This window comes from Myxocyprinus asiaticus, chromosome 33 (assembly GCF_019703515.2).
Source record: "Myxocyprinus asiaticus isolate MX2 ecotype Aquarium Trade chromosome 33, UBuf_Myxa_2, whole genome shotgun sequence".
NCBI lineage: Eukaryota > Metazoa > Chordata > Actinopteri > Cypriniformes > Catostomidae > Myxocyprinus > Myxocyprinus asiaticus.
This window is the reverse complement of record NC_059376.1, coordinates 22,644,668-22,672,001: the sequence shown is the minus strand read 5'-3', so window position 1 is coordinate 22,672,001 and position 27,334 is coordinate 22,644,668. Positions and strand designations below refer to the sequence as shown.

At 38.7% G+C, this 27,334-nt stretch overlaps 1 protein-coding gene across 2 annotated transcripts; it reads left to right on the top strand.

Moving 5' to 3' along the window:
• Window positions 1–27,231, top strand: LOC127424332 (SWI/SNF-related matrix-associated actin-dependent regulator of chromatin subfamily A containing DEAD/H box 1A-like). Of its 2 annotated transcripts, XM_051669410.1 has the most exons (23): window positions 2–411; window positions 766–865; window positions 1,037–1,154; window positions 1,250–1,316; window positions 1,743–1,825; window positions 5,519–5,638; window positions 5,727–5,805; window positions 8,864–9,330; window positions 9,406–9,602; window positions 9,739–9,829; window positions 10,006–10,105; window positions 10,873–10,932; window positions 11,129–11,204; window positions 11,362–11,497; window positions 12,825–12,956; window positions 13,102–13,197; window positions 14,237–14,354; window positions 14,555–14,670; window positions 20,638–20,826; window positions 25,324–25,442; window positions 25,522–25,704; window positions 26,436–26,542; window positions 26,646–27,231. In XM_051669410.1, the coding sequence occupies exons 1-23, from the start codon at window positions 309–311 to the stop codon at window positions 26,705–26,707; spliced, it is 2,919 nt and encodes a 972-aa protein (XP_051525370.1). In that variant the 5' UTR covers window positions 2–308; the 3' UTR covers window positions 26,708–27,231. The 2 variants fall into 2 exon arrangements, 1 of the variants encoding a protein (XP_051525370.1); XR_007894462.1 differs by lacking the exons at window positions 26,436–26,542; window positions 26,646–27,231 and having other exon boundaries at window positions 1–411; window positions 24,248–25,442; window positions 25,522–25,551.
• The last annotated feature ends 103 nt before the right edge of the window (window positions 27,232–27,334 follow it).

The window sequence follows — 27,334 nt, the reverse complement described above, 5'->3', positions numbered from 1 at the left end:
TTAAAACGGAAGTGACGCACGCCAGCCGGTGGCGGGAACTGAACGTCTCATTTGCTGTGTTCGTTACTTACCGCGCTGTAATTATCGAAAGACAAAGAATTTACACCTTATATATTTTAGAAAATAAACAATCGTGACACTGATGTAATGTTGTGTTATATACAGATCAGATTTTGATAGTCTGTGAAGCTGTCTAGAGGGATTTATTATCGGACATAATTAAGTGCACGAGCATCACCGGCGGCTATCAGTCCACGCGAGACAGAAGATTCTCATAACGGGTCGTATTTAAAAATATTCATATCAACATGAGCTTCTTCAACCTGGACCGGTTCCGTTTCCAAAAAGACAGAGGGGTTGACAGTCGTAAATCTGTGGATGAGTCCAGGTCGGATAAAGAGAATCTCCGGGGTGAGCAGAAAATACAATTTTAAAAACCACGCCTTGTTCTTTATATTTATTAATGGCCGTGTCTGAAACCCTAGCAAGCAGCCTACCTAGACGGTATAAGTGCGCTCTTAACGTTCGTAAAATTCCGTTATTTTCAATGTATGTGCGACCATTGATTAGATATGTAATTCTAGTTTGTATTCTTGTGGAGAACATCTGTGGTCAGTAAGATTTTCACTTGCCTACCCTCATTATCTGCTCATTATCATTGTCAACCAGCTGTATTTCAGACCGTATTTTTCAGTCTATATATATTGTCACAGAATGTTAATGTTGTCAGATTTCATGGTTCAGTCTTGAGTTTTCTGTTTGCAGCCCACCAAAGGAAGATAGATGTACGATGTGCTCCAGGAAAGACATCGAGACAAGCACTGGAGGATGTTTTTGCTGATGACAAGGTTGTCAGGATGGGCAAGTAAGTGAGACCACGAGTAAAACTGTTGCAGGTCTTCACTCAGCTGCTTCTACACACTTTTTCCATAGATGTGAATCTTACTGACCACGTTACTAGCGTTCTGAACTGTCTGAAATTTCAGTTTACATGCATCCAGTATGAAATAATTGATAACATGCAGTTAATTTGTAGGGATACTCCATCAAAGTCAGTACTAGAGACTAAGCACCAGATAAACAAAGAAATCGAAGACAGAGTGACCAAACTAATGGAGATGTTTCCTCAGAAGAGCAAGAAAGATCTGCTGGAGGTAACACATCTGTCTTTGATGTAACAGCAATACTTATTAAACCAGGTGAACAATGGATTTGTACTCCTTTGTAATTTCTTTTTTTGTTGTGACAGGTGGTTGAGAGTACTAGCACACTGGAGGGAGCTGTAGCACAATGTTTGATAGTATATGGGGATAAAGGTAACACTTTTTTTTATTTAAAAGTACATATCTGACCTATAGATGTAAAACATTCAACCCTTGTTTTAACTTTAGTATTTGTGTAGTGCTTAAAAGCCGTTCTTCTTAATAAATTGCATTATTACACTACTTTCTGGAACTGGTCAATCGCAGCATTCTGCAGTCAAATATTTTTAGTGGCCATTGAACTTTAGTTTAGTATTGACCGTTATCCCAGGTGACTGATTTCCTAACTTGCGTCTCATATCACTCCTCAGTCTTCTCACAGAATTAATTTAAACTCAGTAGTATTTTATTTCTAATGTTTCATGTCCTTTGCGTCAAGGTGCTGTTCACTGTCACAATTTATTTTGTGATGATAAATGTGCGTTACACCTTTTAAAATGGTTTTTCATATCAAAGCTTCCACTTCTGTGTGTTTTATAGAGGATGATTCAGGCAGATGGAAAGGGAAGGCAAGTCATAGTGAAGATGATGATACTCAACCAATGAAGAGGAGAAAAATTGTGGTGAGATCTATTTAAATCTTACGTTTTAAAAACAAATTTGGAGTATTTATTTTGCAAATTTGTAGATGTAAAAAAAAAATAAAACAATTTGGTAACCATTTTAACAAACTGTCGCAATTACAATGATAATTTGCATACGTTGAACTCATTAAAACTAATTTTTTAACCACTCCACAGATTTAATATTAGCAAACTATATAGTTTTGTGCATGACTCAAGTAATTTTTCCATCAATTGTTTACAGACAGATTGTTTCACTTTCAATTGACTATCACAATTCCAGTGGGTCAGAAGTTTATGTACACAAAGTTTACTGTGCCTTTATGCAGCTTGGAAAATTCCAGAAAATTATGTCAAGCCTTTAGCCAATTAGCTTCTGATAGAAGGTGTACTGAATTGGAGGTATACCTGTGGATGTATTTTGAGGCCTACCTTCAAACTCAGTGCCTCTTTGCTTGACATCATGGGAAAATCAAAAGAAATCAGCCAAGACCTGAGAAAAACAATTGTGGACCTCCACAAGTCTGGTTCATCCTTGGGAGCAATTTCCAAATGCCTGAAGGTACCACTTTCATCTGTACAAACAGTAGTACGCAAGTATAAACAACATAGGACCACGCAGCCGTCATACCGCTCAGGAAGGAGACGCATTCTGTCTCCTAGAGATGAACGTAGTTTGGTGGGAAAAGTGCAAGAGGGTCAATCCCAGAACAACAGCAAAGGACCTTGTGAAGATGCTGAAGGAAACAGGTAGACAATTATCTATATCCACAGTAAAACGAGTTCTATATCGACATAACCTGAAAGGCTGCTCAGCAAGGAAGAAGCCACTGCTCCAAAACCGCCATAAAAAAAAGCCAGACTACAGTTTGCAAGTGCACATGGGGACAAAGATCTTACTTTTTGGAGAAATGTCCTCTGGTCTGATGAAACAAAAATTTAACTGTTTGGCCATAATGACCATTGTTACAGTGCATCCGGAAAGTATTCACAGCGCTTCACTTTTTCCACATTTTATGTTACAGCCTTATTCCAAAATGGATTAAATTCATTATTTTCCTCAAAATTCTAAAAACAATACCACATAATGACAACATAAAAGAAGTTTGTTTGAAATCTTTGCAAATTTATAAAAAAATAAATAAAAAAAAATCACATGTACATAAGTATTCACAGCCTTTGCTCAGTACTTTGTTGAAGCACCTTTGGCACCAATTACAGCCTCAAGTCTTTTTGAGTATGATGCTATGAGCTTGGCACACCTATTTTTGGGCAGTTTCTCCCATTCTTCTTTGCAGGACCTCTCAAGCTCCATCAGGTTGGATGTGGAGCATCGGTGCACAGCCATTTTCAGATCTCCAGAGATGTTCAATCGGGTTCAAGTCTGGGCTCTGGTTGGGCCACTCAAGGACATTCACAGAGTTGTCCCGTAGCCACTCCTTTGTTATCTTGGCTGTGTGCTTAGGGTCGTTGTCCTGTTGGAAGATGAACCTTTGCCCCAGTCTGAGGTCCAGAGCGCTCTGGAGCAGGTTTTCATCAAGGATGTCTCTGTACATTGCTGCATTCATCTTTCCCTCGATCCTGACTAGTCTCCTAATTCCTGCCGCTGAAAAACATCCCCACAGCATGATGCTGCCACCACCATGCTTCACTGTAGGGATGGTATTGGCCAGGTGATGAGTGGTGCCTGGTTTCCTCCAGACATGACGCTTGCCATTCAGGCCAAAGAGTTCAATCTTTGTGTCTCATGGTCTGAGAGTCCTTCAGGTGCCTTTTGGCCAACTCCAGGCGGGCTGTCATGTGCCTTTTACTGAGGAGTGGCTTCCGTCTGGCCACTCTACCATACAGGCCTGATTGGTGGAGTGCTGCAGAGATGGTTGTTCTTCTGGAAGGTTCTCCTCTCTCCACAGAGAAATGCTGGAGCTCTGTCAGAGTGACCATCGGGTTCTTGGTCACCTCCCTGATTAAGGCCCTTCTCCCCCGATCGCTCAGTTTGGCCGGGCAGCCAGCTCTAGGAAGAGTCCTGGTGGTTCCAAACTTCCATTTACGGATGGAGGCCACTGTGCTCATTGGGTCTTCAATGCTGCAGAAATTTTTTTGTACCCTTCCCCAGATCTGTGCCTCGATACAATCTTGTCTCTGAGGTCTACAGACAATTCCTTGGACTTCATGGCTTGGTTTGTTCTCTGACATGAATGTGTTAATTGTGGGACCTTATATAGACAGGTGTGTGCCTTTCCAAATCATGTCCAATCAACTGAATTTACCACAGGTGGACTCCAATCAAGTTGTAGAAACATCTCAAGGATGATCAGTGGAAACAGGATGCACCTGAGCTCAATTTTGAGTGTCATGGCAAAGGCTGTGAATACTTATGTACATGTGTTTTTTTTTTTTTTTTTTAATTTGCAAAGATTTCAAACAAACTTCTTTCACATTGTCATTATGGGGTATTGTTTGTAGAATTTTGAGGAAAATAATGAATTTAATCCATTTTGGAATAAGGCTGCAACATAACAAAATCTGGAAAAAGTGAAGCGCTGTGAATACTTTACGGATGCACTGTATGTTTGGAGGAAAAAGGGTGAGGCTTGCAAGTCGAAGACCATCCCAACCGTGAAACATGGGGGTGGCAGCATCATGTTGTGGGGGTGCTTTTGTGCCCTTCACAAAATAGATGGCATCATGAGGAAGGAAAATTATGTGGATATATTGAAGCAACATCTAAAGACATCAGCCAGGAAGTTAAAGCTCAGTCGCAAATGGGACTTCCAGATGGACAATGACCCCAAGCATACCTCAAATTGTGGCAAAATGGCTTAAGGCAACAAAGACAAGGTATTGGAGTGGCCATCACAAAGCCCTGACCTCAGTCTGATTGAAAATTTGTGGGCAGAACTGAAAAATGTGTGTGAGCAAAGAGGCCTACAAACCTGACTCATTTACACCAGTTCTATCTGGAGGAATGGGCCAAAATTCCAGCAACTTGTAGTGGGAAGCTTGTGGAAGGCTAACCAAATTTTTAGACCAAAGTCAAACAAAGGCAATGCTACCAAATACTAATAAAGTGTATGTAAACTTCTGACCCACTGGGAATTTGCTGAAATAAATAATTCTCTGTTCTATTGTTCTGACATTTCACATTCTTAAAATAAAGTAGTTATCCTAATTGACCTAAGACAGGGAATGTTTTCTACGATTGAATGTTAGAAATTGTGAAAAACTGAGTTTAAATGTATTTGGCTAAGATGTATGTAAACTTCTGACTTCAACTGTAAGTAGATTTACACACACATTCCTTCTGTTTGTTTCATTTATGAGGCCTAGTGTTGTCACAGTCTGCCATGATCGCCTTGATGCCTGTTTTACATCACATGCGTGAGCAGAGCATTTATTTTATTTTTTTGGCCCACAGGTTAACAGGCTAGAGCATTAACATTGGAAGCTGAAGCAGCGTGTCAGAGCATAGCAGAAGATAACTATTTTATAAGTATGGTCATTAATAAAGTAAATAGTTACATAGAAATCAATTTTATTTTTTTATTTTTCTGTATCGAGCCGCAGCTGTAACGCTGTTTAAAAAAAAAAAAAAAACATTCCCATGTGAAAGCCTGCTGTAGTTGTACTATAACTTACAATGCAAAACAGGCGTTATATTGAGTACTTTTCCTTTAACTATTAACTCTAATTTAGCGCTCTGATTCGGAGGAGGAAGAAGATTCTGAGGATGAGGAGAGCCAGGAGCCAAACAGAGAGAGGCAGGAGGCTCTGTTGAGGAAGCTGAAGAAGAAACTGCCTGATTTAGAAAAGGAGGTCTATCAAAGTTTTGATAATGAAGCCATATTAAGTTATTGATGCAGTGGAAGGTTCTGGAGGGTTTATGCGTCAATTTTTATAACAGGTCCTAAGGGATGTTCTTAGAGAGCACGACTGGGACTTTGAAAATGCTTTGGGATCACTGCTTGTGTTTTCATCATCAGGTGAGATGGCCAAAAGCCCAGCAAGGTCTTACAAGCTCATACATTTTCTACAAATAGTCCTTGTGTCAAAGGTTCTGGTACATTATTATCCATCACTCTGAGGGACCAAATGATATAGCCAACATTTTAATTAATTACAGTTCAAAGGCAAAGATTATTTTACCAGGGAGTAGCTTACCTCAAGAAGTAACCTAGCTAACACGTGGTGGTGTACTGCTTTAACTTCGCACTAAGTTAGGCCGGTATCAATTCTGAGTCATGCACCATGTTTTGGACTACAAAATATAGACTATAACAGGGTTCCCACACGTCCAGGAAAACCTGGAATTTTTCAATGCAGTTTTCCAGTCATGGAAAATGAGAAATACCTAAATGTCCTGGAAAATAATTTAGTATAATAAAATGGTTTGACTGTGTTGCTAACGAGGTTTTCGTTACATATACAAAAAACATGGTAACGATCGGGACTCAGAATAGGAGTCAAATACACAAATTTGTATCATTTTGTCACTGCCGGTGGCTGTGCATTGTGAAACAACGTTAGCGGGTAAGGGCCTTACACCCTCATGATTGATTACAGCAGCGGCCAATCTTGTGCTTTGCAATCACGGTCTGACTGAGGCAGATCGCTTGATTGGTTACAGCTGCAGCCAATCGTGTGCTTGGCTGCAGCAGCGCATGCACAGTGAGAATTGGCACTCATGAAACTTCTCATTGATAAACAAACTGAATGACCTAGTACATGTACCGACCGACAGAATGAGAGGGGCATGTTGTTTGTTTACTTCAGCATCTGTATGTGAGTCTACCTTGTTCATCACAGAGAGAAAAGGGTGGAAGAGCTATTAATGCGTAAAAGTGACTGATGAGGGGTTTTCACATGACTTGCGTCAGCGCTGCCGAATACATTGAAGTATATAAAGTGACGCGTCAACACAACCTCAGCTCCAACTACACCCCAAATTTTTTTTCACACAGGTTTTTGCATCACAAATTATGTCTTTGAGAGTACAAAGCTACAAGAACATTTTTAAAGCTGTCTAAATTGGATATTGAATGTCTCCTAATTCATTTTAATTATTACCTTATTGTTTCGGAGTATCCAGAGACCCCAGTTATTGAACTATAGTAATTACATTCACCAAAAAATAAATAAATTAAGACCTGAACATAAACGTCCTCTTTTTATTTTCTGCAGTCAAAGCAATTGCCTTTTTTTTTTTTTTTTTTTTTTTCTTCCAAATACATGTTTTCAATGTTTAATGTGCACACCGCCTACTTTCTTGCATGGCAAACTTGTAAATTCGCCCCTCTGCGACGCTTACTGCAATGCTTGTCATATGGAGGGCAAAGCGGTGCTTGAATCTGGCGTTGAGCGGAGCATTGATGCCTCAACTCGACTCATTTGAAATGCGCTTTACAATGATGAAAAGACATTATTGAAAATCAAAAGTATTATTATTAGGCTATTGTTGTCTTTTCTAATACAAGTCATGCCCAGCAGTTTAAATACTGTATGAAAATGATACAGTAGATCTGCTTTTTTCTTATAATACTTAAACATTCTACTGAAGTCAGTAGATTTGACATGCAAATTTTAATAAAGGAGAAGGTAAGGACATTATTGATGCTTATTATTTTTAGTAGATTTATTGTTGTCTTTTTGGATGAAAAGTCATGCTCTGCAGTTCACAAACTGAATGGAAATTATAGATCTTCTTTGTTCTTATAATGCTTAAATACTATAAAGTCTCTTGGCAGATTTCGGTTGTGAACATCTCAAAATTATTCAAAGACTTACTCATAAGACGCTCATTTGTCGCCACCTAGTGGCATCTCCAGAAGTGGTCACTAAACTAGTCAATTAATGAAACTGAACAAATTTGTGAAACAGAGGCAAGCCACAACAAAATATCTTTTATTTTTGCAGCTAATTCTGCACAATTGTGCAGATAATTTGCTATACTTGAATCATTAAAATATCTTAAATTGGTGCTTTTATCTTATACTTAAAAAAAAAAACAAAAAAAAAAAACAAGAAAACGTGTGGATCAGTAATTGTCTCACCTTTTTTGCCCCTCATGAGTTTGCATCCCTGAGAGTTATGAACTTTAGACAACAATGACAGTGAGACCACTGAGTTTTATTTATTTATGTATTTTATGAATTCACACATGGTGATTCGGCCTTAATACTTCGGGGTGTGAATTAATTTTCAATAATTCAATGATCAGAGTCAGTGTATACTGCGGTTACCACATGTAGTATGTGGAAAGCACTGAATCTAGTCATAAAAATGGCATTAGCAATAAAACGCAGAATGTGATGGAATATGACATATTTAGACGAAAATGAATGTTTGATTTGTACAATTAGTCAAATTAAAATTATGATATGTCCTAGTGTGATAATTAAACTAAAAAAAGTCTCTGATTCAGTTGAATAAGTAATCTGCAAGTGATGCATGTTTCAAAATATACGTGTAGAGCCGGCTGTTCATACACTGAAAACACAGTCATCATTACACGTGCTCTTTTGTGTGTGAGATGACAGAGACAGAGAGCACTCTGAAGTGAACGGCATATTCAGACTATATATTTATTTTTTAAATCACATCGTTACGGGGATTAATAATCACAATGGGCCATGGAGCAAACTGCTTATCTGGAGGTTAGAAACTACAGTCAAAAACAAAGAGAAACGGCAAAATAAAAGCCCGAAATAAATGGTGCATGTGTTTTTGCTTAAATATAACCTTTGTTGGTTGCATAAAATGTTCTGGAAAATTGTTCCTTGAAAAGAGTGGGAACCCTGTACAAGTTACCACGTTACCAAGTTACCAAGATTTATAAAACTAAAATCATGCAAGACTGACAAGTGCAAGTCTGGTTCTTGTTTTTTTTTTTTTAGCTGTCAAAATTAAAAAAAAATTACAAATTGGTAAAAGATGGAACATTTTTAGTTAATGAACCTTAGCTTACATTTCTGCTACACTTTGTCAGAATGGGAATTTTGATGTGAGAATGATTTGAGCCAATTGTGCTTCCCGCTAATGCAGATGTCAGTTCCCCAGAAGAACAGAGACAACAAAAGCCAAAATTATCTCACTCCAAGGAAAATACTGGCAAGCGCTTGCCGAAGCCTGAAAGTCTGTCAACATGGCTGACAGCAGCCCAATCATCAGTGCGAAAAGTCTCTGGTCTGTCTACTCCCAAGATGCAGAAATCAGCCAGCAGCAAAAATACTACCACAAATTCATTGTTTAAATGGAAGAGGGGAGATAAAAAGCCATTAGATGATGTCAGTGGCTCTGAGGATGAAGAGGAGCTTGACAGTGATGTTGAGAGTGTCTCGGATGATTTGGAATCAGAGGATGAGGACAGCACCTCTGGTCATCTCCAAGACCAGATCATTTCTTTCCTCCAGGAGGCTTCCCTAGATGAACTTGCTCTGATATCTGGCTGCTCAATCAAAAAAGCCCAGAAGATCATTTCCCTGAGGCCCTTCAACACTTGGAAGGATGTGGTAAGATTCTAAACAGTGTCTGTTCTGCCAGACTCAATCATTGTTTGCTGTACGTGTTGTTTCTCTTCCTCCCAGAAAGAGCAGTTCTATAAGGACAATGGCCTGTCTATAGACCTGGTACATGGCTGCAAGGTGGTGCTTAAGGAGAGACAGGTGGTTAGACACCTCATGGGCAGATGTGAGAAGATTGCACAGAAAATGACTAAAGATGTCACCCAGGTCATAGAATTAGGCATGGGGTCTATGAAGCAACCCAAAGTCCTGAACAGCAAGTGAGCTCATATATCCGATATTCAAACATAAGATCTTATATTAAGCCATCTTTTGTATTGTGGAAAAATCCAAATAATTTCTTTTTTTCTGTCTCTTATCTGTTTTTTTTGGGGGGTGGGGGGGGGGGTCTTGTAGTTTTAAATTACAGCCATATCAGCTGATTGGCTTGAAGTGGCTGATACTGCTGCACCAGCATAAGCTCAGTGGGATACTTGCAGATGAAATGGTGAGTCACTGCACTGTCAACTTGAGCTCATAAGGTCACATGAAATCAATTTCACAAATCCAACGGAAGGACAAATTGAATAAATGACTTTTTTTTTCTTCATATGGTTCTTATAATCCTCTAGTGGCACTGTACTACTATGGACATTAGTCAAAATTAATTTGGTCTTTCCACAGGGGCTAGGAAAAACAATTCAGGCCATCTCTTTTCTGGCTCATTTGTATGAAAAAGGCATCATGGGCCCTCATCTCATTACTGTGCCCTCATCCACACTGGGTAAGAGACCCCTATTTTTGAGGAAGTGTAACGAATAATGTGTTTCTAAATACTGAATTTTTGTAGCAAGTTTTTCTAGGAAACATTTTGTTTTACTCACTGCCCTGCAAAAAAAAAATTGACTTTTGAGGCATTTAAGTCATGTCAGAATTGTCAGAATGTATTGTACTTATGAGCTGAACACACATAAATGACACCACAAAGTCATTATTACAAGTGGAAAACTCTGAATTTTCTTTGAGCCCCGACTTTGAGTTAGGGGCATGTCGATTTAGGAAACATGTGGAAGCAAATTGTTATAGATAATAATTCAGTTTTACTTGAGGATTTTGACTGTGCAGGTTAGCTGGGGATGAATTTTATTTTTATTTTTTTTTTGGTACTGTAAATGAACAATAATATTCACCAGAAATAAGATTCAATTAGCTTTGCAACAAACTACCCATCATTATATGTGGCCACACAAGAATGATAAAATAAAGCATTAATTACACACCTAATGTGTGGCTTTGCTCTTCATTTTGTTGCATTGATGCTAAAAAAAAGTGTCCTGTCTTAGCTAGTAAGTGGAAGAAGAGAGAAAGAAATATGAAATTGCAAAATGGGTCCGTTCTTTCTGACTAAAATTACTCAAATGCATGTAATCACGTAATATTTACGATTTACGACCTCATAAGTACGAACTGCCGAGGAGGACTTGAGTGCACCATTTGCCAACTTTGCTTTGAAGTGCTGCTTGAGATTCATGGTACGATCTCTCTTTGCAGATAACTGGGTACGAGAGCTGGGTCTGTGGTGCCCGAGTCTTAAAGTCCTTGTTTACTACGGTGAGTTAACTTCCACTCTTTTCCAGCACTATTTTGTGTCCAGAAGTTTTGTATCTGCAGCCTGCTTCTCTGTTCTTTCTTTGCATAGGGTTGTATCATTTTTTGATCATTCTGATCAACTTGAAGTATATATGCTCATTAATGTATAGCCAATTTAATTTTTTTTAAATCACTTCTGTCGTCTTTGTACTTGAAGGCTCTGTGGAGGACCGGAAATACTTGCGCCAAGAAATTCTCAGCAACCTAGTCGATTTTAACGTTATTGTATCCACGTAAGTATAGGATGCTTTACTGTTGTGAACCAATCCTTATGTATTGTTGCTCTATTAATGAGGGAGAAAATGCTGAATTTTGCATTTATAAATAGTTAATTCTATTCAGTGGCACTAACATTTGTCTGTCATTGTGTTTCTTCTCTCACTGTATTAGTTACAATCTCACAATAGGGAATGACAATGACCGGAGTCTTTTCCATAAGCTGAGGCTGAAGTATGCAGTATTTGATGAGGGTCACATGCTGAAAAATATGAACTCCCTACGCTACCGCCGCCTTATGGCCGTCAATGTCAGTGCAAGCAGTCTCTTGTGACATTTATATTTATTCATTTGGCAGGTGCTTTTATCTAAAGCGACTTACAAAAGAGGAATACATTATAGACAAATCATCTTAAGGAGACAGTGGTACGAAAAGTGCCGTATTACAAAGTTTCACTAGCATCAGAATAGTAGTATTCAAGACAGATTAAAGTGCAACACTAATTATTTATTTATTTTTATTGACTGGTTAAGTGCTCATGGAAAAGATGTGTTTTAGCTGTTTTTTGAAGACAAAGTGAGTCAGCTTCACGGATGGAGTTGGGAAGGTCATTCCACCAATGTGGTACGATGAATCCGAAAGTCCAGGAAAGTGTTTTGGTGCCTCTTTGTGTTGGTACAACAAGGCGCCATTCCTTAGCCGACCGCAGGCTTCTGGTGGGAACGTAGCTCTGCAGCAATGATTTTAGGTATGCTGGAGCAGACCTAGTGACTGTTCTGTATGCCAGCATCAGAGCTTTGAATTTGATAAGTGCATCAACCAGCAGCCAGTGAAGAGAGACAAGGAATGGTGTAACATGCGCTCTCTTTGGTTCAATAAAGACCAGACATGCTGCTGCATTCTGGATCATTTACAGGGGTCTAATTGCGCCTACAGGGAGGCCTGCAATGAAAGCGTTACAGTAGTCCAGTCTAGTTATGACAAGTGACTGAACAAGAAGTTGTGTTGCATGTTCAGAGAGGAAGGGTCTTATCTTCCTGATATTGTAGGGTGGAAATCTACATGATTGTGCTGTCTTTGAGATATGGTCCGTGAAATTTAGTTGGTTATCGATGGTTATCCCTAGATTTCTGACCGTTTTGGAAGGCGTTACTGTAGTTGAACCCAGCTGCACGGTGATGTTTTGTTCAACAACCATGTGCCTGAATGATGGGTCCCAGGCTAACTTGAGGGACCTACCTGAAAGATAGGAATTAAACCAGTCAAGCACAGTTCCTGTGATGCTCAGAGTAGAGAGGGTGGAGAGTAGGATCTGATGGTTGACTGTGTCAAAGGCTGCAGAAAGGTCTAGTAGAATCAGGACGGATGATCTGGATCCAGCTTGGATACAGCAGGGCAGTCTAGGTGGAGTGTCCACTTTTGAAGCCTGACTGATTGTCATCCAGCAGCTTGTTCTGTGAGAGATAGGCAGAGATCAGAGACATAAACATTGCAAATACAATTGGAAGAATGCTGTTCCATACACTTTCCTTATCCTAGTACAGAATTTATTAAATGTAGAGAAGTGTTGAAATCTGAATTTGTATATGTAAATATTCCTTGGGTGTACATGGTCATTTGTGTCTATGGTCTACAGGCTGAGCACAGATTGCTGCTGACAGGAACACCTTTACAAAACAACTTGCTGGAGCTCATGTCCCTGCTGAACTTCATCATGCCCTCCATGTTCTCCAGCAGCACCTCACAGATCTCCAAGATGTTCTCCACGGTACTGTTTCACACAGAACCCAACATGCTTTTGCTTGCATGCACCCAAATGCTTATCAAAAGTAAATGTTTCCCAGTTTAAGGACACAATTATCTTTATTTACCTAAAGGGAATGCTCTCTTTCTGCCCTGCTGGTTTGTTTCAGAGGTCATCAGAGGAAGAAAGCAGTTTTCATAAGGAGAGAATCACACAGGCTAAACTTATTATGAAGCCATTCATCCTGAGACGAGTCAAGAGTGAGGTAGTGGCTTAATTTTTCATTGTCAGAGATCATTTAATGACTAAAGCATTGATTTAGAGAGAGCTGAATTGCAGCTCTAGGAACTGGCACAAGGAAAAGCTAACACTTCTTTCAATAAGTTGGTCTTTACTTTTGAAAATGTTGATACCACATTGCCCAGTATGTTTGTTTTTCCTTAACCACGTACTTATTGGGGATATGCACGAAGAGTCGACATTCGGTTAACTGTTCAATGTGTCACTATTCGAATATCAAAAATCACTATTTGGTTATTCTACATGTGCAATACAGGCCTACAACCTGACCTGAGCTCGATGAATTCCGACAAACCATCAGGTTTTCCGGCCGGGTTTGAGTTAGTTTTTCAAGTATAGGGTGAATATATGTACTAATTTTCAATTATAGATCAATGCTAGATGGACTTCCTTTGGCTGTTGTGCTGCGTTCTGAAGAAGAGTACTTTGTGACTGTTAAACCATTAAACATGACTCTAGTTTGTTTTTCACCGAGCAATGTTTCAACGCTTTATAAAAGGTAAGACGGTGTTTTTTCCTTTTGCTCTGCTGTCTAAATTTAGTACAATAATTAGACAAGTACAAAGTAATTTGATTATAAAACATTTAAAAATCAAAGCACCCCAAAGAAGTTATTTAACTGCAGCAGTGTGACACCACTCCCAGTATAATATTTGCATTTGCTGCTTCACGGATGTGTGAACCTGCCCATGCAGAGCGTATACACTGGCAGTGACGGATTGATTCAATGCGAGATTTTATCATTTGAAGATGTATGTATTGTGCTGCTTGGACTCATGGCTCACAGTGCACTTTATTTGCTGCTGTTTTTAGTAGTGTTTAAGGAAATTCCATTACAATAAACATTTTTTATTCCCGTGTCCCAACTCCAGACGAAAAACCGATTAACCGTTCATGAAACCTTGCGGTTAGCCAAATGTTAAAAATGATAACCGTGCACATCCCTAGTACTTATGACAGTGTTACCCACCCTGGTTGTGTGACTTTTTGAATGTCATTTTTAGGTGTTGAAACAACTTCCACCAAAAGTAGAGAAGATTGAAATGTGTCCCATGAGTGATGCTCAGCAGAAGCTCTATGACAACCTTTTCAATAGGCTCAAGAAGACTACGAATGGAGATAGTATTCACTCTATTGTTTGACTATAATTTCATACCTTTTATAAATGCCTGCCATTTTAAATATATGAACCACTGGTTTCTTCTCAGCTTGAGGTTTTATTTAACCATTAGGAAGAAATTATTGTTTCCATAGTTGAACCACATTTACTGTCTCTGATTATCTGTTCCACACTTCCTTTTTCTCTTGCTTTTTGTCCTCAGAGCGGGAGCTTTGCAATGTGATGATGCAGCTGAGAAAGATGGCTAATCATCCATTGCTACACCGCCAGTACTACACCAGTGACAAATTGGCTGCCATGAGTAAGGCCATGCTTAAGGTGAGGACAGGGAATTTTGAGAATGGGGGAGGCTGAATAATATATTATCTGTTGGATTCTTGAATATTGAACTGTACATCAATAAAGGAACATTACCTTTTAGCTGACAAAGTCATCATGTAAACAACACTTCTCTGTGGTCATGACATAATTTGGAGTAAAGGTCATCGTGTGATATTTAGTTATTTTGAATAAATACATGTGAAATGTGCTTGTTGGATTCTAGTAGTTGGAGATGACATGATCATCTCTTTTTCTAACATAACTTCTTTTACTCCTATGCTGCTGTTATATGAAGATGTTAAAACTAGGGATGTGCAAAACTGTTATGGATAACATATAATTAGGCTTCGGTATGTTAGCGTGACCCCCCAATCAGACACGTTTCAGAGGGATATACAGATGCTAAGCACAGCGCTTTGGTAACTAACAGATATTCAACATAAATGTAAACTAAACTATATTATTGCACAGAACTATCAAAGAGAACTTTTTCCTGGGTCAAAATGGTCTTTGGTGGTGGCTGATGTACATGTTCATCACGATGCAGTTTTTCTTTTTAGAAAATTGCAATTAATATTTAAGATATTTTGTTGCATTTCTTGGTGGTAATGATTATGTATTTTTGATCATCTGAGTATATTGAAACTTCTGAATTCAAGAGATTTTTTTAACTTCAAGGTGCTGTGGGTAATCAAACTAACTTAACACCTCATTTCTGTAGGACTAGTTTTAATATTCATGAGTAAACCACTGATTTGGACTGTTTTGATAGTAATAATATGTTTGTTTCAAACTTAATAACAGATATTGTTTTGCTTTTTAGACTCTTAATGTTTTAGGAATCGTCAACGATTCTAAGAATATCTGAAGCCAAGCCAGGCCAGTTTCTTTCTTAAAATCAAATATCATTAGAACAGGAAATATATTACAATGTTCCACATGACCTTCATAACTTATAAAGGTCCAGACTTTACATTGCAGCCTACTTGCCCTTGTGTTTACCAAAGACCATGGATTGCTGCTCAGTTGTTAGGTAGGTAGTTGTGAAAAAATAATAGCCTAAACACATTTGAAATTGAAATTTTAATACAACTACCACAGTTGTAATGAAAAAATCTTTTAAAGTTTAATGTGATAAATGTTAGTAAGGGTGTGTTAATGTGTACATGTGAAAAGTCGTGTTATTGATGCTGGTGCAGGTGTTGTCTCTTTCCCTTGTCAGTACTGTTCAGAATTTCTGTGCTGTAACCGTTTGAAATGGTTGCTTGCTTCATATCACATAAAAATGGAAAAGTCTCATGTAGAATTCAAATGGGTCGCATGAGTTTTGTTATGCACCATGATATCGAGGGAAGCCGCTCTGCGCTATCCTGTTATCGGAGCTCACATATCGAGGGAAGCCCAGCTGACGCACACACACACGTGCTCCAGTATACAGTAATGGGACAGAGAAGAGCGCATCACTTGTGCGAGAGTTATCGGTGGATTACGTGATATGCAAACGATACCAGTTTTCAATCACCCTGCACACATCCGCGTACCACAGGAGAAGCATATTTAGCGCCTATTTATCTTGCTTTCGCCGCTTTACATCATAAAATTTGCTTCCTGAAATTTCCTTTCAATGGCCGTCTAAAAAGTTTCAGTGCAGGAAAAACCCTGTAAGAAACAAGAAGGGCTCCAATACAGAGTTGCACAAAACCATTTATGCGCGTCCTGTACGCAGAATGATGTGCTTCAATGTAACCAAAGAATTTAGGAGTCCCAGGGTGATCCTCGCTGTGCAATCCAAAGTACAGAACTGCAAGATAATGATGTGGGTACTGGGTACACCTAGTTCATGACATTATTTAAAAAGTGTCAGACATAATCAGCAAAAAGACTTCAATCTCTCCAGTGCACCTCATAAATATGGGAACATTACTGACAGCAGAGGAGTTTATGTCCGACAGTGATCGTCTTGTAATATGATGTTGATGCAGCGCTTTGATGGCTGAAAGAGCAGTCATGTATAAATGGAATAAACTTGAAGCATTAAAGAGACTAAACTTTTGCAGAAGATTTTACTGTGCTGACTTTTCACTTTTAAGCACAAACTATACTTGTGCAAAAATGCTGTCCATGAATTTGTTTCACAATTAATTTGAGAGTTACGTCTCCCATTAAAACCACCACCACTAAAAATAGTTGTTTTTATTTTTTTATGATTAACATTTTAATTGATTCCTACATCGAACACAGAAAGGAAAACATAAATGCACAAAATCAACATTTAACTCCCACTACAACCTCTTCCACACCCCCCCCCCCCCAGTCCACAACAAACATCCCTGTGGTCACACATGAGTACATGCACACAAAAAATATAATAATCACACACATTAACAGCTACCCCTCTCTCTCTAATGTTCCACCCCGAGAACCCTCCAAGAATGCCAAGTATCTGCCCCATTTCCCAACAAACAAATCCAAATTCCCCAGTCTTCTATATGACCCTTCTTCAAAAGCCGCCACCCTCCCAATCTCTGAGCACCACTCCTGAAATGGGACGCTCCAGCCAACTTCCAACCCCTTAAAATCACTTGTCTGTCGATCATAACACTGGTTAGGACCCAATTTTTTATGTTTATTCCCTATATCGATGACCGCCCCATTGCCTAAAATACAGAGTCTGGGGCAAAATGAAATTTGAGTACCCAAAACGTCACATATAAAACTCTGAACCTTCAACCAAAATTACTGGATCTTAACACACCCCCAAAAAACATAGGTTGTGTCTCCATCTTCTGATTGGCATCGCCCACAGGTGGGTGTGTCTTTAAGACCAAGCCTTTACAATCTAGAGGGGGTCCAATAGAATCACTGTAAAATATTGAATTGCATAAGGCGAACCCTTGCATCTCTAGATACAGACTTGACATTTTTTTAGAATCCTAGCCCACACTCCTTCCTCCAATACCAAGTTTAAATCTAACTCCCATAATCTCTTGATAGAATTTAAAGCTCTGTCCCCAGACTCTGAATTAGCAGGGAGTAATACACTAATGCCTCATGACCTTTTCCAAAAGCAGTAATCACCTCTCCCAGGGTATCTGCCACTTTAGGGGAGTGTATGCTACTCCCAAAAACAATACAGAGCAGGTGACGCAGCTGTAAATACATATAGAACTGAGATCTGGGAATCCCAAAATGTTGAACCAAATTTTCAAATGATCTCAAGTAACCCCCCTCACAATCCACTCTGACCAGCAGAAAGGGGACTTATTAATACATAATTTAGGTTCAGCCATATGCTTGATTCAACATTTAAATAAATGTCCGAATTAAACACTCTGGACACCTTTGTTCATACTGAGTGCAAATGCAAGATAACGGGGTGTAACTTCCCCGATTAGTTTGATAGAAAGGCTTTGCAATGGCGAAATGGGGCAAGAACTTCCTGTTCAATACAAAACCAGGGAGGGGCTCTCTCAGGTGGAAGCGACCAATGAGCCAAATGTCTGAGACCGAATGCATAATAATAAAACAAACTACTCTTGGGTAGGCCTATCCTACCTTTGTCAGTCGGCCTATGTAGCTTATTAAAATGTAATCTAGGACACTTACCATTCCAAATGAAGGACTTCGCTATGCTATCAAATTGCTTGAAATAAGAGAGGGGGACATCTACAGGGAGAGATTGTAGCAGGTAGTTAAATTTTGGAATACAATTAATTTTCATAACATTAGCCTTCCCAATCATAGATAAATGTAATGAAGCCCACCTGCCCACATCGCTCAAACCTTTTTATTAATGGATCAATGAACTAAATCAGACAGATTTGCTCGGAATAAAATGCCTGAATACTTAATGCCCTGTTTGGGCAACTGGAAGGCACCCGGCTGGAAGGCCGTTACTGTGCAGTATGCTGTCAGAGCCAAAGCTTTGGATTTAGACCAATTGACTCTATATCCTGAGAACTTAAAGGAATTAATAATTCTGTGGAGGCAAGGCATAGATCTAATGGGGTTGGAGACGAATAATAATCTGCGTAAAGCAAAAGCTTATGCACCATACCTCCTGCCACAACCCCTGGAAAATCATCTTCCCTTTTTATCATGGCTGCTAATGGTTCCAGGGCAAGACAGAACAATAATGGGGAAAGAGGGCAACCTTGCCGAAGAATGTGTAGATTCATCCACACAACTGTCCCGAAGGTGTGTTCCTCCACAAAACAAGCTCCAGCCCCTACCGGAACCAGCACAAAAAGAAACAAAAAGGTGCTCAGTTTCCTCGGACAGTCAAGTGAATGTTCAGTGAGTCAGGCCCACTTGGCTGTTACATGAGTGCAACAAATTCCCTAATCACTCCAATGTTTTGCAAGAAATATTCCACAAAACAGACTCCATCCAATAGGAGGCATAAGCACAAAGAACGTGCAGATTCATCCACAAACTGTCCCTAAGGAGTGTTATTCCACAAAACAAACTGAGTTTGAACCAACACAAAAAGAAACAAAGGTGCCCAGTTTCCTCGGACAGTCAAGTGACTGTTCAGTGAGTCAGGCCCACTTAGCTGCATCGAGAGTATTGCACAATGACTTATGTATTCCATTGACTTTATAAAGGACATTGCTTGCTGTGGGCATGTAAATATTGCAACATATCCAGTGCAAAAGTGACCTTCCATTGATGTAAGAGTTTCTTGCATTCCTTGACTCAATCACGTTTCTCTTGTCGAATTCGCAAAGTCTGGGAAGAAGAAAATGCTGTGGTTCTTCCAAGAAAGCCTTCCTTTATTCCTCGCCTCGGGTAACACAAGATCTTTATCGGATGATCTCAGAAATTTGGCCAGAATTGATCAGGGCCTGTCTCCCTTCGTGGATCTCTGAGCCGGAACTCTGTGAGCTCGCTCTATTTCCAACCTAAGGCCTGTTATGTCGAGCAGACTCAGGAAGAGCTCATCTAGGAATTTCACCATATCTCAGCCTTCTTCGTCCTCAGGAATTTTAAACAATTTGGACGTTGTTTCTACCTTGGTCGTTAGTGGGTTAGCAGCTACTTCCCTCTCTGATGACTCTAGATAATCGATCCTTTTCTCAACATCCATCTCTCTTGTAACCAACTCGGTGAATTTCGTCTCCGTGGCAGTGATCAATCGACATATTACAGCAAGATCCTCCAAGTCAGCAACGACTTTCGTCAGCATCGCCATCATGTTCAACAGTTGATGCTGAATCTCTTTCACCTCACTTTTAGTCCCGGGCTTGTGCCCTGTTGCTCAGGGGCTTCAACTTGAGCACGTAAGCGTCTTTTAATGTCTCCAGAGCCCGAGGATTTTGAATTCTTTGACATTGTCTTCTAGAACAGTTATGTAACAGGGTGTATCGAATCTCACCAGTTTATGACACAAAAAGAATTAAAAACTAGCAAAGTGCGCAGAGCTCGCTGTTCAAATGTCCGAACCTCGCATGGTGCCACGCGACTCCCAAAAATAGTAATTTTAGTAGTCAACCCCACTAATCAACTAGTCAGTTGTTGGATGACTAGATAATTAGTTTCCTAATTAAAACCATCTGCTACAAAGTTACAAAGGTTACAAAGTTGTCACACTCTTCTCCCAGACATCAATTTTATTTTTTTCATGTGGGGAAGAGTAAAAGCAATGGTGCAAGCTTATTGGGAAGGGTGAAACAAAGGTAATTCATTAAATACCATGAAATATTTTTGTCATGACTCTTCCCCCCCAGTTGCATTTGGATTATGTCTCTTAAAATGCCTTGAAACCAATTCTTCACATTTGTGTATGTTTCACAGACAGTCATGCAAATTAGATTTCATATTTTTATGTGATGACATCAGTGCGAGGCAGTGAATATTGTGTTGAAATTGGGTGACCGGGCCTTCTGTGTCCTCAAAACCCGTGTGAAGCAAGTAGGTGTATTCTATACTATGATCAAGGTGACATGGTTCTGCTCTCTTTAGGAGCCAACCCATTTTGATGCAGACCATGTGCTGATCCAAGAGGACATGGAGGTGATGTCTGACTTTGAGCTGCATAATTTATGCAAGCAGTACAGCTCCATCAGCAGCTTTCAGCTGGAGAAGGAGCTCATCTTAGACTCTGGAAAGTTTGCACTTCTAACTAAGCTTCTCACCAAGCTCAAAGAAAAGGTAACAAGAGCCTAGTTATTGCAATCTCTGATTTTTATTGTATGTCTGGATGTTATTTAATGATGGTAATTAGTGTTGTCACAGTACCAAAATTTCAGTAGTCAGTACCAATACCAATGAAATTTCATGGTTCTCGATACCAAATTTGATACCACAGCAAAAATATGCTAATATGATAATGTGCTATTGAACACACCAGCTTAGTTATTAATAATTATTTTAATAGTTATAGTTTAATAATTATTTTCCAGAACTCCATGTTTTAAAGTTTAATTTAATTTGATCATCAAAATATTGTCTAATCAATTAATTCTTAAACATATTAACAAGTGAAAATGGAACGTTTCAGCGTCTTTTTTTTTTTTTGCCAAACTTCTATTCAACAGCAGTCTTGCTTGAGATATATTACTTTATTATTATTATTATTATTTTTATTATTCCAGTAAATATTATTTTTTAATATACATTGTAATATTTCAGTCACAATTTCAGGTGTCTAGCTTTTATTTCGAATCATGCTTTTATTATGACGTGTTTTTGCCAGAAGCTTAATTTTTCCGGATTGACAGTTCATGACCATAGACTGTATATAAAGATGGACGATATGACAGCTCCCCAAAAGTTAAGCCAAAACATCTCGATCGCCCCCTGGTGGCTGGCTGCATTATAGTTCATAAACCCCGCCCCCTGTTAGCGGATTCGACAAGAGCTAAACTAAAAAATCAATGTACACCTCAAATAAATTTTTCCCAAAGATAATTTGTCAGTTTAGGTAGTTCTTATCACGTTGATGTATGTTCAGGTGTTCATTTTCTGATAAGTTTGGTTTTAATTAGTTATTTGATGGTATAAAAAAGGTGTGTGACGCTGTGATAGACAGCTTCTCTGAGTGAAGTAGTTGCGGAGGCACCTGCAGACTTCTTTTCGGGAACATCGGGAGGAGATGAAGCGTTAACTTTTAATTTTCCATAACTGTGATTGATTGTCTGTTTCAAACCGACAAAATGAGTTGTTCTGCAGTAAACAGTACAAACCTATCTGAGGGATCATTGCCGTTTTTTTTTTTTTTTTTTTAGGTTAGTTAAATTTGTGCTTTATAAGCTAATCAGTAAATTAATGTTATTAGCTAGCTAGCTAAGACAACAAGCAGTTTAAAATTAGCTATGTGGAAAAAAGCAGGTGATCGGTAGCTAGCAGTTACTAAATATTTATTTTAGAAAATAATATGGAAAAAATCTGAATTATACTCTGTCTAGAGATACCACGGCTCCACCCCACGATCACAAACTCTGGCTCCAAATGACTTTTCCGGGATATTTTGGCTTCGTTTTTGTACAGTGCGAGGAAGTGGAGACGTGTTGTCTCTTTATATACAGTCTATGTTCACAACACTGCCCAGTGTAATCATTGAAGACTTTGAAGTCACTTTTAAGACTTAAGTCTACATCTGAATTCTCATCTCTTTACTCTGGCCTTTTAGTCTATCAGATGAAATGTAGGACACAGTTTTGGTGTCTTTGTATTTTAGATTACTAGTGTTTGTGTCTGTGGTAATTTTGAAATGTTATATTTTAAATTTTATTACTGTGAAGCACTTTGGTCAACTCTTGTTTTAAATGCTAATTAAAGTTGAGTTGAGATTTAAAAGGCAAAAACTGAGATTTAATTATATAAATATAGTCTACATGTAATACACGCTTTACAGTGGATTAGTGCTCTGCTCTGTGGTGGAATGAACTTCCAACCTCCTCACAATCTGCAGTTACCTTCTCAACATTCAAGAACCAGCTGAAAACATCTGTTCTGCGAGCACTTAACCAACTCACACTAATTGCATTTACTACTGCTCTTAACCTGCACTTAATGTACAAAAAAATAAAAATCCTTTCTTCTGTGCTAGCATCTTTACTACTCCAGCCACTGTGAGAAATTGGCAGTCCTATACTGCAGATGTTGTTAAACTTTGTATGACAAATTGCTTGCTATGTGTCTCATTTGTAAGTCGCTTTGGATAAATGCGTCTGCTAAATGACTAAATGTAAAAATATTAATGCTTTGTCATCTCAAACAACGTGAATGTCTGTGGAGTTTCCAGTGTATGAGTGATCAGATTTATACATTCATATAAAGTACGGAGCTCATCCACACTAAGATTGCAGCCTTTAGTGCTTTAATAAATCACACTAGGACATGTCGCAATCTTAATTTGATTAATTGTCCATTTTAGTGTAAGGATTCAGAGCACATGCTCAAAATGAGCTTTTTAAAGCAGTTGTGTGTCAGTCATACTGCGTTCTTGTACCGGATAGAGTCGGTGCTCAGTACTACCGGTAATGCAGGAACACCGGTATCATTACATCTTTTTTTATTTTAGTATCGACTTAGTACCGAAATACTGGTACTTTTGACAACACTAATGGTGATTAGGCCTGTTGTGATTATTGAATAATCTTTTAATCGTGGTTATTTGATCTATCTGCTGTTATTTCAGATAACTGTGATTATTGTGCACTTCAAATTCCAATCACATTTTAATGCCTAAATAAGGGGATTTTAAGCGAAAATATAAATTCTACAAACTGCATGTTTGTGTGCCATTCACTTAAATTCCAAGCTTCACTGAGCCGCACCGCGGACGTCAACCAAATCAGCTTCTGACCAGGAGAGCATGTGAAGCACTTCTCAAGCGCTCTGATGCTCTCTTTGTCAGAAGAGGCTCGCACCAAACTCCCGTGAAAATATAAGCAAACAAATAGGAACTTTGATCGTGAATGCAAACTCCGGTTTCACTTTAAACTAACGACGGTGTAATGGAAAGTGTTCCTGGTCATATCGGGTTCATACACGCAGTGTTAATGACACGCAGTAACACAGGAGACACATACGCTTCCCTTATTTCTGTGGAGTGATAAAATGGTGAAACAAAATCTCAAGTTTTGCTTCATGAGAGAAATAAGGGCTTGTGGGTTTAATCAAAGAGAATTAAAATAATGTGTGAAAGTTATTGCATAATATAATATAAGTTTTTATAAATTTTTTATATTTAAAACATTACTTTTCATGTCATTCATAAGTTTTTAAAGCTTTTAAAGGAAATCATATTTCCCTATTTTATTAATTGATTTATATATTTGAAGTTAAATGAATAGTTCACCCAAAAAACGTTGTCATTGTCACGCCTCCCTCGGGCTCTGCACCTCCCTCAGCACTCCGCTCCTCATCACCCGATTTCTAATTCACCGCACCTGCATTCAATTCACTCGCTCATCACTGCCTGCATAAATAACTCACCTTCACGCCACTTCTTGTAAAGTCTCACACAAAGGACTCGCAGTGTTTATTTACCTGTCTGTATATGCTCTTGATCTTCATCGATATCTGTTTAGTGCTTACCCTGCTGTTTCGCCTGTTACCTCTTCAGCTCTGTGGACTTTAAACCATGTGAATCCCTCTTCAGTTTGTGAAGCTTCTCCTCTGTGTGATATCACCTGTACCATTGATCTCATTGTGTAAATCCTGTGAATCTCAGTAAACGCTCTCGCACTTGGTTTCACTAAATACAACTTGTGTGGCTTGAATTCCTGACAGTCATATAGCCTATATATTTCTGCTAAAGAAAAAGCACAAGTAGATAACGCAGCGGAATTGCTCCGAAATAAAGGATGGATATTTACTGCAGTAATGTGTTTTTTATTATTTGGAAATTATTTTTTTGTTTTTATTATTATTATTGTTTTGAAATAGTTTTGGACTGTTTTAGTTTGTGAACGGTGCTTGGTCTGTGCTAGTTTCTCTTGTAAACAATGACACGCTTCCTGCCTCCTCCTCCACGTGATGTTTGACCTTACCAATGAGCTTGCGTCATCCCTCTCATGAGCGCGCATCACAGGTGTACGGAAGCGAACATTTGTAGTTAAAAGGTATATAAGTATTGTTTTGTTTCTAAAAATAATCAATCGTTTGGGTTCAGAAGAACTTTATTTGTCGACTGGAGTCGTGTGGGTTATTTTGATGCACCCTAAATATGCATTTTGGACCGTCAAAAAATGGAGGACATTCACTTGCATTGTTTAGAGGAGGCGGCCTGAAATGAAATCCTAAAACTCTTAAACTCTGTTTTGATGAAGAAAGAAACTCCGATACATCTTGGATGGCATGAGGTGAGTAAATTATCAGCAAATTTTCATTTTTGGGTGAACTATTCCTTTAAATATGAAAAATTACTTTATAAGGTATATGAGGCACACATGCAACACAAGAAATTAAAATGTATATTACAATTAATCGTTATAACCCTAAAACTGACAATTAATCATCGTAATCTTAATTATTTGTTTGACAATTAATCGTAAGCCTAATTTCATAATCGTGACGGCCCTAATGGTGATTTATTATGAAATTCAACTCATTGTTCATTTATACTCATGCACTGACATAAGTGTGTCATGTTTTGTTAATTTTAATATTATTAAAATAGTTATTTGTTTTTTCACTAAGGGTGATAGGGTTGTACTGTTCAGTCAGTTTACCATGATGCTGGACATTGTGGAGATTCTGCTGAACAATCTTCATCATCAGTTTGTTCGACTGGATGGCTCTACTCCCATGGCAGAGAGGTGAACTGGTGAATAATTGATTTACCTTCTTGAGTACCTCATGTCATCAAGTCTAACTCGACCCTCTTGGCATTTCTAGGATTGGTCTCATTGATCAGTTCAACACAAATCCTGAGATCTTTGTGTTCCTTCTATCAACCCGTGCTGGGGGTCAGGGCATCAATCTCGCCACTGCTAACACAGTGATACTGCATGACATTGATTGCAATCCATTCAATGACAAACAAGCAGAGGACCGCTGTCATCGAATGGGGCAAACCAGGTGAGTATCCACATGAATGAAGGAGTATACTGCAGGGTACCCACTGTCATGGAAAACCTGGAAATATTAGGACATTTTTTATAGTAGTGATTTCCAGGCCTTGAAAAGTCATGTAAATTTAAATCTTAATGGTGCACTTAGTACGTTTTTGCTAATTAAGTGTTTTACACAGACATAAATAGCATTTTTTTAGAAATATGTTGAAAATGATGTACACACAACAGATGAAGATTCCAGTCATATCAGAAAACCAATAAAAGCTGATTCATTTTACATGGAGTGGGTCGCCCCTTCATGGGTGCTGCCTTGTTGACAACCCATGACAACCTGTGTCATGCAGTTGACATGACAGAATGTCTGCCTCAGTCACCTTTCACTTTCATTGTGTGGAGGAAAAAAAGATGCAATGAAAGTGAGTGGTGACTGAGGATGACATTGACATTCTAAACTATTGTCTCCTTTTGTGTTCAACGGAAGAAAATCATACAAGTTTGGAACATAAGCATGAGTAAATTATTCATTTTTGGGTCATCTGTAAAACATTTTAGTTGTGTCCAACTCATCAGCTCGATATTGCACTTTTTTTTTTTTAATCCTTATCCATTAATCATGAACGACTGGGAAAGACATGGAATTCATTGAGCAAAAGTTGTGGGAATCCTGAAGATGAAATCGAGGTTGGCATGAGCAAAAACAGAAATATGGTTCCTGATTTTCTTTTTGCTCTGCAGAAACGTCCAGGTGTTCAAGCTCATCAGCAAGGACTCAATTGAGGACTGCATGCTCCGCGTGGGACAGGAGAAGCTGAAACTGGAACAAGACATGACCACTGATGGGGGTGAGTGCACACAACTGCTAAGAGACCCTCTGTAGTGTAACTCAGTTTGTCTTCACTGCTGAGTAAAGGTTCCTTTTCATTGAGCTTTTTTCACTCTGTTCAGGTGAGGATGGTGCTATGACTGAACAAATGGCAGAGTTGCTCAAAGTCTCACTGGGTCTTTGAAAACTGAAGAACATGGATTTCAGAGTGGTAGTTGCCTGTGCATTACCATTCACTCATCAAATAAAAACAAAGCAACTTAACACCTGACCTTAAATTACTTAATTAAGGAGCAGTTAATATGGGTTGGGTGAAGATTAACACTTTTTCATGGTGTCCAAATATTTGAGGTCAGGCACAAATCTTGGAAAGATGAACTTGGTCATGGGTGGATATTAATGGTTGTATTGCTCAGGGATCACCTGAAATACTTTATTTACTATTCCACACTGAAGTTCCGTACCTCAAATGTGCCATCTTCAAAATGTGTACTGTATCTCGGTTACCAACTCTTTAGCCCAAAATGCACATACATGATTGGGGGATTGCACATACATGATTGCAACCTTAGACTGAAGGCACTGCTGTAAATATACAAGCTAAAAATGTATGAAATTATGTTGAGCTTGTTTTAGTACTGTAGTGGCTGTTTTTCAATGTGCATGTCTTTGTATTGTTTTTCTGAATAAATATAATATGTCTGTTTACTGATTTTGCAGCTCTAATTTTAATCGAAAAGTAGCTTAAAGCATGAATGTTTAGATGATTTTTAGGAAGAAAAAAACAGAAATATACTTTGTCTAGCAATTA

Excerpts from the sequence above, each read along its gene's own strand:
- LOC127424332 (XM_051669410.1), top strand. The coding sequence starts at position 309 with ATGAGCTTCTTCAACCTGGACCGGTTCCGTTTCCAAAAAGACAGAGGG. Across the intron at positions 9,331-9,405 it reads TCAACACTTGGAAGGATGTG|AAAGAGCAGTTCTATAAGGA; the intron begins GTAAGATTCTAA and ends TCTTCCTCCCAG. Across the intron at positions 12,957-13,101 it reads TCTCCAAGATGTTCTCCACG|AGGTCATCAGAGGAAGAAAG; the intron begins GTACTGTTTCAC and ends GGTTTGTTTCAG.